The sequence below is a fragment of the Leuciscus leuciscus genome (genome assembly GCF_965113295.1).
Source record: "Leuciscus leuciscus genome assembly, chromosome: 14".
Classification (NCBI taxonomy): domain Eukaryota; kingdom Metazoa; phylum Chordata; class Actinopteri; order Cypriniformes; family Leuciscidae; genus Leuciscus; species Leuciscus leuciscus.
Window position 1 is genome coordinate 19,078,075 of NC_138738.1, and position 18,181 is coordinate 19,096,255.

Sequence of the window (18,181 nt, forward strand, 5' to 3'; positions counted from 1 at the left end):
GCTCAAGAGCTGCCGTGCTCCGTGCCGCTCACTGAAATGAACAGAGTGAGAGAGAGAAAGAAGGAGAGGGAGCAGAGTGATTCGGCTCTATTTTTTTTTTTTTTTTTTTTACAATCCAGTGACTTGGTCCCTGATGGTTAGTTTAGAAATATCCTCAATAAAACCTCTATTCTGCCTGCCAAAGGAGTTCTTTCAGACCCAGCCCCACCCCCCCAGGGATTCACTACCTTGCATGATTAAGAACTCTCATCCAATAGCTGAGAAGAGACCGGTAACTGGATAAGCACTGGGTGGAGCTATGGTAATCAAAGGGCTGCTTTAAAGAGACTCTGACAGGGCACTCTCCTCTACTCTTAACCTTTGCTGAAAAACACCCTTACTTACAAGCACGTGTCTCGTGTGGTACAAACTACCACATGGCAGTGTAAGAGTTCCAGAATGGCATGTGATAGGATGCATATATAGTGCATTCCTTGCATATTGTACTCAAAAAGCCTGTTCAAGAGGAGGAAAATATACAAAAACCCTTTGGTTTGGACTAGAGATGTACTGAAGGCTTGCTTACTCTCTGAATATCAATTTTCCTCCAAATTAATAATACAAGACAATAGATTTTAAATATGCCTGAAACAACTCCCCTTAAAATAAAATTTGATTCTTTTTACACAGGGGGTCATTAGTGGTAGGAATCAAATCATGGAGAAAGAACATCTTGCAACAAGGATCTTTTTATGTGTACACATCATATACAGCAATTATCCAAAATGCCAAAACCAACTGACAGCAATTATTCAGAACACAAAAATCAGTCTGGGTATTATTAGATTTTTTTGTATGTTTTATTGACAAAAATTACTTTGTGATTAAACAAAACAGTTTTCTAATAGTTATTATATGGAACACCGTATAATTCGTGATTAAAACGATTCTTAACACCCATTAGAGAAACACCATATGGAAACAAATTATTATGAAAACAACATTCTACATTTTCTATATATCCTAATCATTTAACAAACATGTATTCATTACTTCAATGAGCTCATTGTTTCTGCCTTAAAGTAATACATTATTAGCTAACTATGTGATTTGTATATGTACATTTCTGAAATACATAACTTTGATAGTCACCTCTGATAACAGATCACTCTAAATTATAATGTAGACATACATTTTCTGTAAAGCTGCTTTGAAACAATATGTATTGTGAAAAGCACTATACAAATAAATGTGAATTGAATTGAATTTGTAGGCAAGATATGATTCGTTTTCTGTCCTGATTCACTCTAGCTGTAATTTAGCTAAGACAAGATGATCTTATTCTCTAAATGGTTGTGTAATTAAATAATGATTACAGTAATTATTTAGGTTACAGAGTAGCAAGTTATAAAGAAAGTAAAGAGAGAAAAATTATGTGATTTATTACACAGTTTGGGAACCTAGAGTGTGATGTTTTAGGTAGGTACAGCGGTTTCAAACTGTGTGTATGTGTGTGTGTGTTCTGGTAAAACCAACATTATGGGGACAGAATGTCCCCACAAAGTTGCCAATATCCGAAATCCTTGCGGGGACATTTTTGGACCCCATAAGGAAAACAGCTTATAAAACATAATAAGTGATGTTTTTTGAAAATGTAAAAATGCAAGTGTGTGTGTGTGGTGTTGAATTGAGACTGTGCTTAATGCTCTAAGATGAACAGGGATAGACTTAGGTAGATTTATCGTCTGTTTTTAACAGTTTGCTGAGCAAATCCTTAAAACAATTTGGCAATTGAGAAGAATTTAGTGAAACAGTGATCTCTTTGTTTGTTGTTACTGGGTTCTTATGGTGTGGATCAGGATTACTTAAAGTATTTGTGCAAGTTTAGTCCAACAATTCTCCCTGAGACCAGTGATTTTGTGTTTTTTTTAAAACCAAAGTGTGTGTGAAGTATGCGTGTGTAAAATTTCATTATGCATAAGTTATGCATAAGTCCATCCATGTAAGCAAGCACTGGCCCTGTTTCATTGGCCTTTGAGAGATTACAAACAAAAAGCTGTCAGTTGGTTACCGTGGCCTGAATTCCCAAGCCATTTCGTTTTTTTAGACCCCCAATCTATGTATCTGCTTCATATATGCTTGCCTCCTCTTCATCTCCTGCTCCAATTGTTCTTTCAGTGTGCAAACCTGAGAAACACACAACAGTTATTGCAAAGCAGTCATGTATTCATCAGAGGCTTCTTGCTATTGAATGTGATGTAAATGTACACTCTTATAATGCATGTGGTCACATCTTTATAGCTTTCTCAAACCTGTTCCTCCAAACAGTGGACCCTCTGGCGGTGAGCTTTCTCCCGAGCCTCCAGTGCTCTCTCTACTTGCTGCTGGGAGTTCCTCATCCGCTCTGACTCCAGGTCCAGCTCTTGCCTGAGGTGAGCCGTCACTTCCATGAGCCTCTGGGAGTGAGTCTGCTCCAATATAGAGATCTGGGACTGCAGAGACAACACATTATATCCTATCACAGGCAAATCCAATACACAAACAAAAAGACATTTTTATATTATTAGTGGTGCTTTGTAAGGTACTATAACTATTGCTCACTTGAATAAACCCATAACCCTGAGCATTAAACTCAGGCTTTATTTTCGCACAGTTTTGGGCTACAGGAATGAGTAACACCTCAAATTGTGTAATTTATTGAGAAGAAATGTACATCTATGCTTTTTTCGAAGCAATCAGACTTTTATTTAAATTTTTTTACTTGGGACCAAGTACCATTCAAAAGTTGAGAGGACTAGATTCTGATCCATGCATTAAAAATGTCATAATACTCGTAAATATCACCTGTAGTGTGTGAATTTCAGCCTCTGTCTCGCTTAACTCTAGCTCTAGATTTCTGATTTTTTGTTCTTGCTGTTCTCTCTCACGCTCAGCATGCAGTACCTCGACCTCCTTCCTTTGGCGGCTCTGTTCCACCTACACACAACACACGCATGCAAACACTAAATGTATCAAGGATAGAAATCTGGTGTGAAATACGGTCACATGCTTTACATTCATGTGTAGAATTTGCAGCTTAAAGGATTAGGTCACTTTCAAAAAAAAAATTGCTGATAATTTACTCACACCTATGTCATCCAAGATATCCATGTCTTTCTTTCTTCAGTCGAAAATAAATTAAGGTTTTTGAGGAAAACATTCCAGGATTTTTCTTCATATAATGGACTTCAATGGCAACCAATGGTTTGAAGGTTCAAAGGTCCATCTCAATGCAGCTTCAAAGTCTCTACACGATCCCAGTCGAGAAATAAGGTGAGACATCTATAAGATAATAAGGATAATTTTCCACAAAAATAAATATATATATACTTTTTAACCACAAATGCCCGTCTTGTACCATCTCTGAGATGCGCTACGTATTACGTCATCACGTTGGAAAGGTCACGAAAAAAATTTAAATAATAATAAATTAAAACAAAGATGTAGGACGATTTTGAAGTTGGAGGAGAAAATGAGATGGAATTTTTTGTACACAGACAAATACCTTAGACAGATGACGTGACGCGTGACCTTTCCAACGTGATGACGCAATGCGTCGCACATCTCAGAGATGGTACACGACGAGCATTTGTGGTTAAAAAGTATATACTTTTTTTAGAAAATGAAATATCTCGTTTCACTAGATAAGACCCTTATTTCTCGACTGGGATCGTGTAGAGACTTGGAAGCTGTATTGAGACGGACATTTGAACCTTCAAACCGTTGGTTGCCATTGAAGTCCATTATATGAAGAAAAATCCTGGAATGTTTTCCTCAAAAACCTTAATTTCTTTTTGACTGATGAAAGAAAGACATGGATATCTTGGATGACATCGGGGTGAGTAAATTATCAGCAAAATTGTTTTGCTAAACCCATCAGGATGATTGTGTGTTTCACTCATACAGACTCAAACACACACAAAATCTGCAAAAAAGCTCTCATGCAAACTTACCTCAACCAATAATACTTACAGTAGTTTAAGGTACAGATAAGCCACTCTGATTAGTTTGCACAGAGTAAACATCACAGATGATGACATACACAACAAACTGTATTTGAAAGTCATTGTGAATCATAATGTGTTTATAATAGCATGACATGTACCTTCTCCAGGGTCCGTTTTAGAGAGGACCTGTCTTTTCCCAGACGCAGCAGTGTCCTCTCCAGCTCAGCTTTCTCTCCCTGCAGTTGATGTGCAGTGGTTTGCAGGATAGCCACCTGCTCTTGAAGCTGATCCTTTTCTCCCTTCAGGAGTGCACACCTCTCTTGTGCCTCCTGCTCAGCCTGTTGCCTCTGTCTCACAGCCTAGACAATCAGAAAAGATGTAGAATAGACACCATCTATATGGCTGTCACCAGAACTGGTTGAAGATCAACATACATTTCTGGACTAGGAAGTTTCACATACAGGGCAAAAACTCAGTTAACATGGAAGAGATAGTTGGTGTCTGGGTAAGATACAGTGTAATATAGTTAACATTGAATTGCATTCAACTTTTTAAATAAAAACCTGTTTGTCAGTATATCATGGCCATGATAGCGTACTTGGTTGTGTTTCTTTTTGTTGAATTTTTTTGTTGTTATTTAGTTTTATTTAGTGTTTTTTACTGAAACAGAGAAAAAAAATTAAACTGCGCTACCCCATTGTGACATGGAAGGCAAAATGTTTTCTAGTATTTGTTTGATACATGTACCTGCAAGGACCAAATTATATTAAATATACAAATTATAATTATATAATTTTATATAATTATTATAATTATATAATTATACACAAATTATATTAAAGGGATAGTACACCCACAAATGGAAATTCTGTCATCAATTACTCACCTTCATATCATTCCAAACCAATAAGATTGATTCATCTTCAAAACACAAAAGAAGATACTTTTAATGAAACCCTACGGTAAACGGAAGCTCAACCATACTTTCTTAATGCGCAAGAACAAACCTCATTGGTTCTCGCGCATCAAGCAAGTATGTCCATTTTGACTTATTTGTATTTGCATTGATCAATGTTTACATATTTTCTGTCTCTTCAGAAGACTTGGTTTAACCCTCTCGATTTATATGGATTTCTTTTACGATCTCTTTATGAACTTTTTTAAACTGTAATGGACTTCCAATAGAGGTGCAGAAATCTCTCAGGTTTTAGTAAAAATATCTTAATTTGTGTTTGAAAGATGAATGAAAGTCTTGGAAAGAAATAAGGGCGAGTAAATGATCACAGAATTTTCATTGTTGGGTGAACTAACCATTTAGAACAGTGTGTAAACTGTGAGAGTATGTGAGTGTGTGAGTGCACAACCTCCTGCAGGCCACGTGTCTGTTTGTCGAGTTCGGAGACCCTGAGTTCAGACTCTTCCTGGCTTCTCTGCAGGCTCTGTAGTCTCTCACTCAAGCCATGATTTTGCTTCCTACCGTTTGTCAGAGCCTCCCGTGTCTTATCCAACCTCTCCTGCGCACACATATACACACACAGACAAGTACGAACGGGCATCAATCCACACACGCATAATCAGACACCCACATACAGTTTTAATGAGGAAGCTGTACTTTTCCTCACTACTACCAATTGCCTGTCTTTTTATCCTTTCCCCCCACCCTCTCTTTCTCCTCTGGACCTCTTTTTATTGGCAAGAACTGGCAGGTCTCAAGCAAACTGAAAAAGATTTACACTGAGGGCGCAGTGTTTTTGTTTGTACAGCATCTTTAAAACACAGACTCATACTAAGCCTTAAAAGCTCTCCAGAGGAGCCAGAGAAAATTAATGAGTTCAGTCCAGCTTTTTATTGCACCGTCATCCAGCACCTTCAGGGAACAGACAGGAGCAAAGGTAAATACTTTAAAAAAAAAAATATCCAAATCTGGAAAAGTTATGGAACCACAGCATAAATCACTACATATTGTGGCTATGGTAGTAAGATGATCTGTGGTGTTTCAATTAAAGCTGTACGTGAACTGAGGAGAAGTGAGATCAAAATGGGAGCGGTCCTGATTGTGCATGTGGCTGAACCACAATGAACTTAATAAGGTTGTTTGTGAGTTCATGATGAAGATAAATGATTGACAGTGTTTCTAATAAAGCCATGAAGGAGAATTTGCTTTAACTTGTTTTTATCTAAGTTCCATCAAGTTGAGATGTTTGAGCTTGTCTTCTATCTTGCAGTTGTAGGACTTTTGGTGCTAGTAAATTGCTGCTAGTATGGCCAGTTTAATGATTTATTCGTGCATACAGTTATATAATTATTGTTTAATTCATGTGCCCTTGTAACCTTCAATCAAAGCAACTTCCCATCCCTCTTGCAATGACATCTCACTATGATATTCTGTACGTCACAATAGGGAAGAAAAGACTAGCGCAACTTCCGTTTCATGTTATCAAACTGCAAACTTGTGCAAGCTATAAAAGCCACACTGACCTGCAGCATCTTCCGGTCATGTTCGCTGGCCGTGAGAGCTCGCTGCAGTTGGGCGGCCTGATCTCGAGCTGATCCTGCAGCAGTGTTGCTGTCGGTCAAGGATGCAGCCATGGCCTGCAGTTGCTCCCTCAACTGGCTCTCCTGCAGTTCTGTATGTGCCAAGGCAACTGCCAACCTCTCACCCTCAACCTACATTGGGACAACAGTGCTCTATTATATTGCTCAAACATGAAACATGTCCTTTAGACACAGAGTAAACCTACACACACCTTCAGGAGAGCAGCACGCTCTTCGCTGTCTCCCAGCTCTCTGCGGAGGTTGTTGAGGCGTTCTTGCAGTGAGCTGACCTCCGCCTCTGTCTCTGTGGCTCGGAGCTGGGCACGCTGCAGCTCTCCCTCCAACCCCCGTCGCTTGAGCTCCAGCCTGGCAGCTCGTGCTTCCGCGGCTTCACAGATCTGCTTCATACGACGACGCTCGGCCTCCAGACTTTCCCCAGAGGCCTGGGAGCGCTCCAGCTTCTCCTGAATACAGTGTATTTATACAGATAATGTGACTACCAGAGGAGCAACTCATCAGAGATCTTTATTGTTAAAAGATTTTTGATGATAACAAATGCATCTTTCAAAATAGACCTACAGTACAATGATTTAGTTTTATTGTGTTCAGTTGTCAGACCCTCACTTCTGTGAAGCCTTGAGGCTGAAAAGTAGGATGTCACTGTTGCGTAATGTGCATTTGTGTTAGTGTAGACTGTGTTAACCTGCAGTGCTTTGGCCTCTGCCTCAGTTATTTGTTGGCTGTTGTTCATTTTGTCCAACTCTTCAGTCAGAATCCTATTCTGTATTTCTCCACGCTGAACTGCCTCATCCTGTAAGGCGAGTGATGCTTGCATCCCCTCTAAATGCTTGGTCAGCTCACGCTTTCCTGGCAAACACACACCCACACATTCTCATCCATGTTAATCAAAAACAGAGTTACAAACTGTTGATCACTGAGCAGTGCCCAAGTGTTGGGCTAGAGTTCCTTCTTACCCTCCTCCAGCTCTCTGATAGATTGTTTCAGCATCTGTATACGTGTGTTGCTTCTCTCCTGACTGGCCTGCAGGTTTTCTACCTGCTTGCTGAGACTATGCACCTGTGCCTGGGACTCATCCTACAATCACAAAATCAGGGAGAGAAGGATGTTTATGTTCTTTTTATTCATATGTTCATTGTTCTTGTTACACATTATGTTGTTTGTGATCCTTCCTTTGTGTGTGCCTATATAGACTATAGTTTTGTCCATGGAGATAATGGTCATTTTCAAAACGAAAAACGTTTGTATGGTAACATCCTACAAATCTTGGGTTTGTATGGGAAAGGGAAGTGTATACCATAGATCCAAATTGAGCAGAAAATGCCAACAAGCTATGTAAGTTAGTTGATACAGTTCACAGAAACAGTCTGCATGATTCATTCAGACTAGCATAGTTATACTATATAGTACAGTTATGTTGAATTCTTTTTATGATGCCTCTTTATCCTTTGTGGTGATGTAGTGGTGTCAGGTACCCGCTCTCTCTGTGTGTCCCTGAGCTCTTGCTGGAAGCTACGCAGCAACATCTGAAGTGAGTCCAGATCCAACTCTCTGTCCTCTCCGTGGGAGGGGGACAGAGAACACACAGGCGACCCACCCACCCCAGGCTGTTCTGACATGATTTCACCTGAGGGCATATGCACAAGTTTCCATTTAATTCTTTTGACTTGTAATTTAGAACACCATGTACGTTAGAGCAGACCATTGTTTAATAACCTTCAGCTTTGAAGAAAAGAATCCTTTGTAATATAAGAGTGGTGATCTTCTTCATGACCCTAAACTAACTGTTGCTAAAAAAAAAAAAAGTCCAGATTAATTATTGGACTGAGAACGCATTACCTTTCACAGGTGAGCGAGTTCTCCATGGTGAGGGGCTCCGTCCACGTTCCCCAGGTGTGGGTGAACGTCTTCCACGCCCACTTCCAAGTGTGCGTTTCAGCGCAGAACTGAGAACATTCAACCTGTGCTCGAGATCTCTCCGTATGGCATCATTCTGTCCCAGCTGCTCTTCCAGCCCCTGGGTCCGGGACTCTGCTAGACTGACCTTCAGCCCAAGCTCTCTGAGCTCAGCCTGGGCTTCCTGCAGCGCTCCCTCCAAGCGAGCGGCCTCCTCACGCTGCTTCAGTTGGCTCTCCTGAAGGTTGGAATCCCGTTGTTGCTGCATCTCTCTCTCCTGGCGATGTGCTTCTTCCAGTTCTGCTACATGCCGCTGCAAGCCTGCAGTCTTTTCACACACAGACAGACCAGTTCTAACAATTTAAGCATGTTACTGTATTTGTGTGTGGATGCTGTAATTATGCCAGTTGATGTGTTGTACCTCCTTCAGGGCTGCCTCTCTGCCAGCGTCACTCTCCAGTATTCTTTGTCTGAGAGTGAAGGTCTCCTTTCTCATTTCTTCCTCTCTCTGCTCATCCTGAGATAGTCTGGACTGCATGTCACTCAACTCTTGCCCTTGCCGAGTGCACTGACCCTCCAATGTCTTCACCTGCTCACACATGCTTTATGTTGTTATTTTACAAAAATGGTTGCAATGTATACAGAACTCTAGACGGCTGAATTTTATGTGGAAGACGATTCACTACAGACCTGTAAAACAACATTTTGTTCCACTGTATATGCGTATATGGCTAGACTAACAATAAATGTTGTTTAGATGTTTCTAGATGTTTAGGATAATGTAAAGGCACGAACTACACAAGAAAAACCTTTGATTTCTATGGCCCTGACCTGTCTGCGCAGTTCCTGCAGTTCTCTGCGCGCCTGCAAGCGTGATTTCTCAAGCTCACGCATGTTGGTTCTCAGCTTCAGCGCCTCCTCCTGGAGGGAGGATTTACACTCCTCTAAAACTGTCAGCCTCTGTTCCTTCTCCTCTCCCACTCGCTTCAAACTGATAAAAAAAAAGAAGAGAAAAACAAGGAAGATTAATAGATTTGTAATGATGTGAGAAAGAAAGAAATTTCCCATTTATTTATTGAACAAACTTAAGACTAGTCTGCTAAACCTGTTGTTTTCAAACTCGGCTCTCTTCACAGCTGTACGGAGTTCGTGATTGGAAGTCTGGATGGCCTCTTTCTCTCTCACAGCATCCCCTAAAGCTCTCTTCAGTTCCAAGCCCTCACGCCGCTGAGCGTCCCTGTCCTGCAAACACTCCCTCAGCTCTCGATGGGCCTCGATCAGTTCCTTACGGCCAGAGTCTCTGCTCTCTTCTACCTCACTCAGTTCCCTCCTCAAATGCTCCACCTTAAAGAGACAGAGATTAGACAGAAAGATTAAATGAATCCAAATTATTCTGTAAATACAAAAGGAGTCGTTGGTCATGGTTTGAGCATAATGGTGTAACTTTATCAATCTGAAGTAAGGACCATTTAAATCACGCAAGTATGGTGAATTGACACCCAGAGGGAGTGAAGACTTTTAACAGTCATACTCCTTACGTGGCACTGTTTTGCTGAGGACAATTCAACTTCATTTTCCATGAGATGAATGAAATGGAAACACAGCCTATTAGTAAAATTCCACTGCCTTGTTCCATTCAGCTTCTCAAAGCATGTGAGCATCAGACTCATCCAAAGAGTTCTGCCTCCTTTCAACGTCGGATTTCAGGGCACATTCTCGTATGCATTTAAAAATGTGTTCTAAGTGCATGTGAAATGGTTTAAATTTTCGAACACTTTCATCAGATATGCTTAGGGTGAAACTCCTCGCCCATGTAAACACAGGAATATGACCCACATTCTGGTAATTGCTTGGCTACAGCTAATCATTTTACGGTGCATTTTTTTCCCTAAAATGTAGCCAGAATGCAGAGAGAAAGAGGGAGAAGAAAAACAGAGAAAGACAGGACAGGCTCCAAAGACTGCCACACACAGCAGCAATGATGAGAAACATCAGCAGTGTGTACAAGCGTGTGTATATGCTGGTGTGTTGAAGAGAAATATGTGTGTGTGTGTTTATGTGTGCATGTAAGTTCACTGGGCCACACAAGATGTTTTTTTCTCATAAATCTTAATGTAAAAGAAATAAGCCTGTGGCAAAACCACATTGGTTTAATTCATTGATAGGGGGTTGGGTTAATAGGACAGTGAAAGACAGTTGGGTTAGCGATGACCCCTGTTGAAGAATTGGGGGCGATGTTTCCATGGAGAATTTCATTACAGTACAAGAAAAAATAAACTCCTGAGCACCTGCTTATTTGTGACTCCAACTTTTCCTTTTCATATCATAGAGAGATTCTTGTGTTTCACTCCCTTGCTAGCTTTTATCGTTCCTTCTCACCACTGATGGTTTGTCATTGTCTGTCCAGGGCAGGCCGGAGGAGGATTAGTGAAAATAATCAAACAGGAATGGAGAATCCATCTTGGTGAGTAGAAAGCCTCACCCAGAGATGAATTTCTCACCACAGCCACCGTTAAGGCACCATTAGGTGCCTTAATATGTGGCCTGAGGTTTGTGCAGAAGTCCATTCTCAAGGTTGACCTTGAGCCTTAGAGTTAGAAGTGTACAAACACATGGATACAAGCAAAAACATGTGAGCCTACCAACCAAACTGGTGGCACCTGGAACATGCTCAATACACATGAACTAATGCCAAGTTCAACAAGAGTGTGTGCTAAATGGCTCTCCCCAAGACTGCCACTGGTAGGTACGAGTTGGACTCCAACAGGCCTTATGTTTCCTCACGGCCCAACATAAACTAACTCACCTCCTAACTCACATGACGTTGGTTATTTGGCACTGGCACAAACAGAATTTTACTGCTCTCCTGGGCTATAGCTTTCTTGTGTTCTAGATGATAAATGTGATTCTGTAGTTGAACAACTGGAATGTGAATGTAAAGTCTCGGGTTGTGTGACCTCTTGCTGAGTCTCCTGCCTCTGCATAGACAGCTCTCTGATCTGGTCATTTAAGCTGCGTTCCGAAACTTCACGGGAACTCAGAGACTCCTCGAAACGAGACCGCAGGTCCTGAAGCTCTGCCTGCAACCCTAAAACTGTCTCCTACAAAGAGAGGAGAGAGAGAAAAATCAATATATAATGTGATAAATCTAGATTATGGCTGTCAGTGGATCAAAATATTTATTCATTATGAGAATAAAACTTAATTCAGTTCTCTTTAAAGCAAATCAAACTTTGTAAAACCTCACTCCCCTGGCCTCAAGAGGCGCACTAGCTTGCTTCTGTTACACCCAACCCCCTAAACCTTACTCCCATCCGGGTCATGGTGCATCGGCCTGACCTGCTGCCGTATAGGTATATGTTTCTTTGTAATTAATTGTGAAAATGTTTCTACATTTTTCAGTGTAGTGTGTGTGACACTTCCACTGAGGGTTTTTGGGTTCTTCAGCTCCAAACAGATTTTAGAATGCAATTATGAAAATGTATTAAAAAAATAACACAATTAAACATTTAATCTCATTCACTGATGTGTTAACTTTACAGCACAAATCGAATAAGGACAAAACATGATCCACAGACATATTTGGATTTATTATACCTTGTCCTGCTCCTGTTTGCTCAGGAAGTCTCTACGCATACGGTCCTTTTCAAGGGCAGCTGTCTCTATGTCGCGCTCGAGGATGATTATGCGCTCAGTAAGAGCAGCCTTCTCTGCCTCCTTCTCAGACAGAACCTACCAATCAAGCACAGTCAACTCAGTTAATGCAGTGGAACAAAATTACAGTGATGCCATCTACCCCATGTTCTGGCTGCAGATAGGTTTAAGGCTATTTGGGGCTACAGACACGCCTTTTGATCAGATTGAAAGGAAGTTGTCAAAAGGTTTCGACTGAGACAGATAGACACACACCTGCTGTTTATGGCTCTCGGCCTGCAGCAGGGACTCTGTACAGTGTTGCTGCAGTTTGGCCAGTTCTTCCTGCAGCTGTTGCAGCACTCCACGACTCTGCATGCGCAGCTCCTCGCACTTAGCCCGCAGCTGCGACTCTGCCTGCTCCCTCTGTGCACACAAGTCCGCACGCATGCGCTCCTGAGATACACAAGACAGGTGCATGTGTTATAAGCATCCAAATACTCTCTTGATCCACAGGAGAGTTTTACAGTTTAGGGTTATTGCATTTCAATCGCTTCCTCTTGCCAGAATTTCTCTAATGGACTGATACACTTTCTCAGTATTTTTGTAGTGTTTTCCATTACAAATATCTAAAAATTCTTAAATCAAGATGCATTTACTTGAGATGCAAAATGACTTAAATTTATGAATTGATCAAAATACAATGAGTTCAGTGTGGTCAGAACAATCTACTTAATTTAAAAGGAAAACGAAATTGTTTTTCATTGGCAGATATTTTGTTCTTGGTTTAAGGATTAAGTCATTTTTCTTCTGAAGTAAATGTATCTTGATTCAAGAATTTTTGATATTTGTAATGGAAAAAGGACTAAACTAAATCATTTTTGCATCGTCATCCTGTATACACAGCAGTTCTCACTTTACATGTCTGAAATAAACACAGTATGCATACTGATCTGTATTGCTTGCTGGGTATAGCAGTTCACTCCATAACCCTGTCCCAAATGCCATCCTAAGCTCTTGCGGTCCTCCTCTGAGTCCTTACTTTTTAACATAAGTGCGGGTGCAGCCATTTTTAACTTGAATGTGCGAGGCTTCCGGTGTCAGCTGCTTCCAGTTATTTTAGCTTTACAAAAACAGTCCGTTAAGCTGCTTGATGTTACAAACCGTTATTTGTTATCATGGTAACATTTTTCAATAAGGTCCTATTAGTTAACATTAGTAAGTGCATTTACTAACATTAACAATGAGCAATATATTTGTTACAGTATTTATGAATCTTTGTTAATGTTAGTTAATGAAAATACAATTGTTCATTGTTAGCTCGTTAGCTCATGGGTCCATTTAATAATGTTAACTTTTGATTTTAATAGCGTATTAGTAAATGTTGAAATTAACATTTAACTAAGATTAATAAATTAATCAAATGTATTTTTCATTGTTAGTTTATGTTAATTAATGTAGTTTACTAATGTCAACAAACCAAGAACCAAGAACAAATGTTATGGTTATCATATTATTTTAATTTATTATTGTAAACACACTGGTTTGTAGCGCAAATTGTTTTATCGTTTACAATACTTTATTATTTTTTTAGGTATTAACATACAGTATAGTGGCTAATGAATTGGAAGTCCCGCACATTCACAGAAAATAGCTTAGCATTGAAAAAATAAGGTAGATAATGCCGCATAGAATGTTGGGTAATATTCCACTGTGACAGTTGCATAGACAGTTTTTGCTTAATGCATAGAAACTCTAGAATAATATGCATCAATCTACAAATATGACTTAAAGAGAGCACAGAGAGCCAAAAAATCACTTTCCAGAACATTCTCATTCACAGTTCCATGCTGGTGGAATGATCTCCCCACCCGCATCCGGAATGCAGAATCCATGACAACATTCAAAAAAGAGCTGAAAACTCTTCCCTTCCGTGAGCACTTAACCTCATAAAAAAAATAAAAAATAAAAAATAAACCTTTTCCTGTAAAATCTCGCTTATCGGGCTTATGCTACTCTGAATAATGTCTGAACTTCGTATTTTGAGCACTTCTTGCGTTGTTTTTGCCTCTTCACGATGACTTGCTTAATTTAGTCCCAATTTGTAAGTCGCTTTGGACAAAAGCATCTGCTAAATGACTAAATGTAAATGTAAATGTAAAGCATGAATCATTTGTATGAAAAAACAGAACTAAATCAACTCAATTATAAATTGTACTGATACGCTGTCAAACCAAAGATTCACACCCCTCACAAATACACATACCTTGCGATTTCGCTCAGTATGCAGTTGTTCCTGATGGCTTTGTTGTGTTGTTATGAGGGTTTGTTGTGCGTTTCTCTCGGCCAGAGCAAGCTTTAACTCTAAAGCCTGTTTCTCCTGCAAAGCCCGGGACATTTGCTGCTCTAGTTCACCGTGAATACTAGACAGCTCACCTGTGCAAAGAGAAGAACAAGTATACTCAGAGGAGAAACATGGTTTGTAATGAAAATATACATTAGGGACACACTGAGTTCACATGCTGGATACATGAAAATATAATGCTCTTTGGAATCATCATTACACGATATATGGTGACAGCACCAACACATAAATAGTACAGTGTGGATGCTATCTGTGAGGGGACTTTGTTAAGCTCTAGAGAGAACCTCGGCTGACCCCTCAGCTGTTCTCCAGTTCTGGGCTAAATATATGGGCCCCTTGTGGACTATAGCTGGGGCCCAATGGCCAGTAGGCTCAGCCAAGTCAATGAGAGAGAGATAGAGGCTCCCTGGAGAGACTCACGCGTCAAAGTCTCGTTAGCCTGCTGTAGACTAGCGTTCTCTTCCTCTAGCCTAGCCCGGTCGGCCTCTAGCGATGAGGCCAGTTCCTGCCTGTCCAACAGGCCTGACTCTAGAGACTCTCTGTCAACCCTTAGTAATGGAAAAAGCAAAGGAGATGGTGAAAAAATACAAAATAATAATAATGGGTTGTGTTTATTGTAGTTAATGAACATCTTTAAAAGGTTGTTTCTTTAGCTAACATCCTTCAAGACAGATGAGATGTTCTGCAGATGATTTACACAGAAACACACAGGCTTAAACTCACGGTGATACTCTCACAGAAGAGACTTAGTGAAACTAGGAAGATCTACATGATTGAAAAGGCCCAATTGATAATTACTCAAAATGAGATTTTTTTTTTTTTTTACAAAGTTTTACTTTCCCTGCCAACCTCAAACTCCAACATAAATACAAACACTTAGCCCATATAAACACATTAATACACCAAATCCTACTTGCACTAAAACACTAACACACATTGACTCACCGCAGAGCGGCCAGGTCTTGGGCCAGGGCCTTGGATTTACATTGCTCTGAGGTGAGTTGCACTGTGAGATTGGCTTTGTCTCTTGCCAGTTCATCTCTCTCTTTGCAAGTCTTCTGCAGCGAGGCAGCGCTCAGCTCCATTTCTCTACGACATGCGCTTAATTGTTCCTGCATGGCTTGGTTCTGCTTACTGACCTACACAAAACACACACATGTACATGGAAGCATTTATATATGAACGTTCACATATACCTTTTTTGTTTGTGACAAGAAAGAACATTTCCATTCAGAAGAAATGGACAGGAAATCCACTGTTGGCTGATAGTAAATCAACGTCATGATTATGAATCACTCGGACAATAACTAATAATTTGGTGGATTGTCAGTCACGTCAGATCCTGGATTATGCCAGTAACTGACCACTTAGGAACAGCATGCTGTCCAAATATTTTCCTGATATGTTAAAAGTTTCCCCACTAAACCGTTTTGCTAGCAAACCAAAGGAAATTTTAGTTCACTTTTACTGCCAAGCAGGTCAACTGAAAAAGCAGCAAGTTAAACAGGGAAATGTTGCAAATAATGTACAGTACTAATAACTTACAATATCTTCAAGACTGTAAACAATGGAGATGGCATTAAGATCCACAACTTAAAAACACTGCAGTTTTAACATAGTGACACCTCTGTAAAACATGACTGTAAGTGTAGACAAAAGAGAATTCCACACTGTCTGTTGCAAAGCTGCTAGCAGACAGATCAAGCTTATGATTTACGGCTTTTCTCACTCATTCTCTCTCACTGTGATGTTGCCCGTCTGTAATATCTATCTCTCTAGGCTTCCTGTCCTTCATTTGTACTCAAGATCCCCTTCGTCTCCCCCATTCAATTCCTTTGCCACTCATAAAACACACACTTGGGCCAAGATTCATATTTGGAACTCTTAGAGGAAGGTGTTGAGTACCATGGCAGATGGGTCCAATATCTTCCCTTGGCTTTTTAATGTGACAACAAGACCCATCAGAGCACAGCTGAGAGCTGTGAATCATGCTGGGTAATGAGGCACACGCCCACTCGTTTTGTGAGGATGAGAGCGGCTGACCTGGGCTTGTTGCTCCAGGGCTGAGTTTTTCTCCCTCTGCAGGATGTTGTACTCCGCATCTAGGGTCACTCGGGCCTCTTGGAGGTGAATGTGTGAGGCCTCCAGACCACGCTTCTCTGCTGTCAGGTCTAATAGCTCCTGCTGAAGTCGAGCTAGCTCCTCTCTGACTGCCGCTCGCTCTTGCTCTGCCTCCCGCCTGCGTTCGCCAAGCTGCGACTTTTCAGCCTCGGCCTGGAAGCAGATAGATCAAAAACAATATCTTTATGATAAATATGATGATAAATATGAAAAGACCATCCTTGCAGGTCGCCATCATATGTTGTGATGTGGATTCTGTTATGTTAGTGTCCATACCAGGCTCTTCCTTTGTCAACCAGCTTCACAGGAAAAGTTGTTTCAAAATGTACGCCATAAACAAATTAAGCTTTCATTCCAATGAAAAATATAAATCGGAAAAAAATGAGGGCTATCAAAATAGTTAATGGAATATATTTAAGGCTATTCATTTGTTATTACTTTGAATAAACTGTTTATGAAAACATATAACATTCAACCACAGAAATATCAACAAAAAAAAACAACAACCCTCAAACACATCAAAAAACTCGAAAAAAATGTTCGTTCGAAAAGTCGACTCGAAAGTCCATATTATGGGAAAATTATTATATTATTAAATCATTTGCGTTGGGTTGTGTCAAAGACTTTAGCTATACCAAGACAGTTAACCCACATTACTTTGAATGTGAGAATGTGCAACACGAATATGGTGGCAAAAGTCCTGCCTTCTAAATAAAAGAGCCAATCACCAATTGGTAGAGTCATTTATGGGACAGTTTATGTCACATTTTGCTGCTGATTTGAAATATTTAATTTAAATGTGAATATGGCAAGCAGTTTTGGGGATTTCAGGATTTCCCCACTCAAACAGATTACTTGGTCTTGGATGCCTGAAATAGCTGTGTTGGCAGTGTTGGGGGTAACACATTACAAGTAACGCGAGTTACGTAATCAGATTACATTTTGAAGTGACTAGTAAAGTAACACATTACTTTTAAATTTACAAGAAATATTTGAGTTACTTTTTCAAATAAGTAATGCAAGTTACTTTGTTTTCCCATTTATTTACTGACACGTCTTTTATCCCCAAGTTGAGAGAAATCGGAAGTAAGTGCAAAGGAGTTGAGTGCGCTGTCGCTGTGTAAACTAAACATGATGTTTATTGCCATTCTAGACTAAATGTGAGCAGGCATTTACTCATCTTACTGGCAAAAAAACAGATTCAGCATTCCTCAAAATGAATAAAAACAGCGAAATGCAAACTCAGAATATTATGCAAAACTGCAATAATTACATAATGTTAAATAACACTAATATACTTCATGTATATATCTCACTTTATTAACCAATGTCTTTGCTGCCGACCTTTCAATAAGCCACTTCAACCACACTAATAAGCAAAAATTACATTCACAATTCACATTTTGCGTTTCTTTCATTCTTTTTTTGCTGAAGAGGCTACATCCAAAATCGCATACTTCCCTACTATATAGTAGATGAAAAACAGTATGTGATAAAAGTAGTATGTCAAAATTTACGGTACTCATAAGAGTAGGCAAAAAGTATCTGAATGACCTACTACTTTCTGCGAGATTTTGAAGTGTGCATACAATGGACACTTTACTATCCCATAAGGCCATGGGAGAGGATTTATGAATGACAGTGAAGC

The 18,181-nt window shown here is 40.0% G+C and overlaps 2 protein-coding genes across 3 annotated transcripts in view; both read right to left on the reverse strand.

The window, feature by feature from the left end:
* Positions 1 to 158, reverse strand: part of sned1 (sushi, nidogen and EGF-like domains 1) — a 30,653-nt gene extending 30,495 nt beyond the window's left edge. The window contains exon 1 of the mRNA XM_082190064.1: positions 1 to 158. This exon is cut by the window's left edge and continues 474 nt beyond it. The gene's annotated coding sequence lies outside the window, so the exon portion shown is untranslated.
* Positions 159 to 759: 601 nt separating this feature from the next.
* Positions 760 to 18,181, reverse strand: part of crocc2 (ciliary rootlet coiled-coil, rootletin family member 2) — a 49,639-nt gene continuing 32,217 nt past the window's right edge. For both annotated transcript variants that reach the window (XM_082190203.1, XM_082190202.1), the window contains 21 exons: positions 16,456 to 16,686; positions 15,358 to 15,551; positions 14,833 to 14,960; positions 14,314 to 14,483; positions 12,324 to 12,503; positions 12,012 to 12,146; positions 11,372 to 11,515; positions 9,520 to 9,758; positions 9,246 to 9,405; positions 8,836 to 9,003; positions 8,358 to 8,742; positions 7,994 to 8,145; positions 7,475 to 7,595; positions 7,204 to 7,367; positions 6,713 to 6,964; positions 6,444 to 6,632; positions 5,330 to 5,479; positions 4,124 to 4,324; positions 2,824 to 2,955; positions 2,292 to 2,471; positions 760 to 2,166 (listed from right to left, as the gene is read on the reverse strand). In XM_082190203.1, coding sequence (XP_082046329.1) covers positions 2,083 to 2,166; positions 2,292 to 2,471; positions 2,824 to 2,955; positions 4,124 to 4,324; positions 5,330 to 5,479; positions 6,444 to 6,632; positions 6,713 to 6,964; positions 7,204 to 7,367; positions 7,475 to 7,595; positions 7,994 to 8,145; positions 8,358 to 8,742; positions 8,836 to 9,003; positions 9,246 to 9,405; positions 9,520 to 9,758; positions 11,372 to 11,515; positions 12,012 to 12,146; positions 12,324 to 12,503; positions 14,314 to 14,483; positions 14,833 to 14,960; positions 15,358 to 15,551; positions 16,456 to 16,686 — 3,759 coding nt within the window. In that variant the 3' untranslated portion in view covers positions 760 to 2,082. The remainder of the gene's footprint in view (positions 2,167 to 2,291; positions 2,472 to 2,823; positions 2,956 to 4,123; positions 4,325 to 5,329; positions 5,480 to 6,443; positions 6,633 to 6,712; positions 6,965 to 7,203; positions 7,368 to 7,474; positions 7,596 to 7,993; positions 8,146 to 8,357; positions 8,743 to 8,835; positions 9,004 to 9,245; positions 9,406 to 9,519; positions 9,759 to 11,371; positions 11,516 to 12,011; positions 12,147 to 12,323; positions 12,504 to 14,313; positions 14,484 to 14,832; positions 14,961 to 15,357; positions 15,552 to 16,455; positions 16,687 to 18,181) is intronic.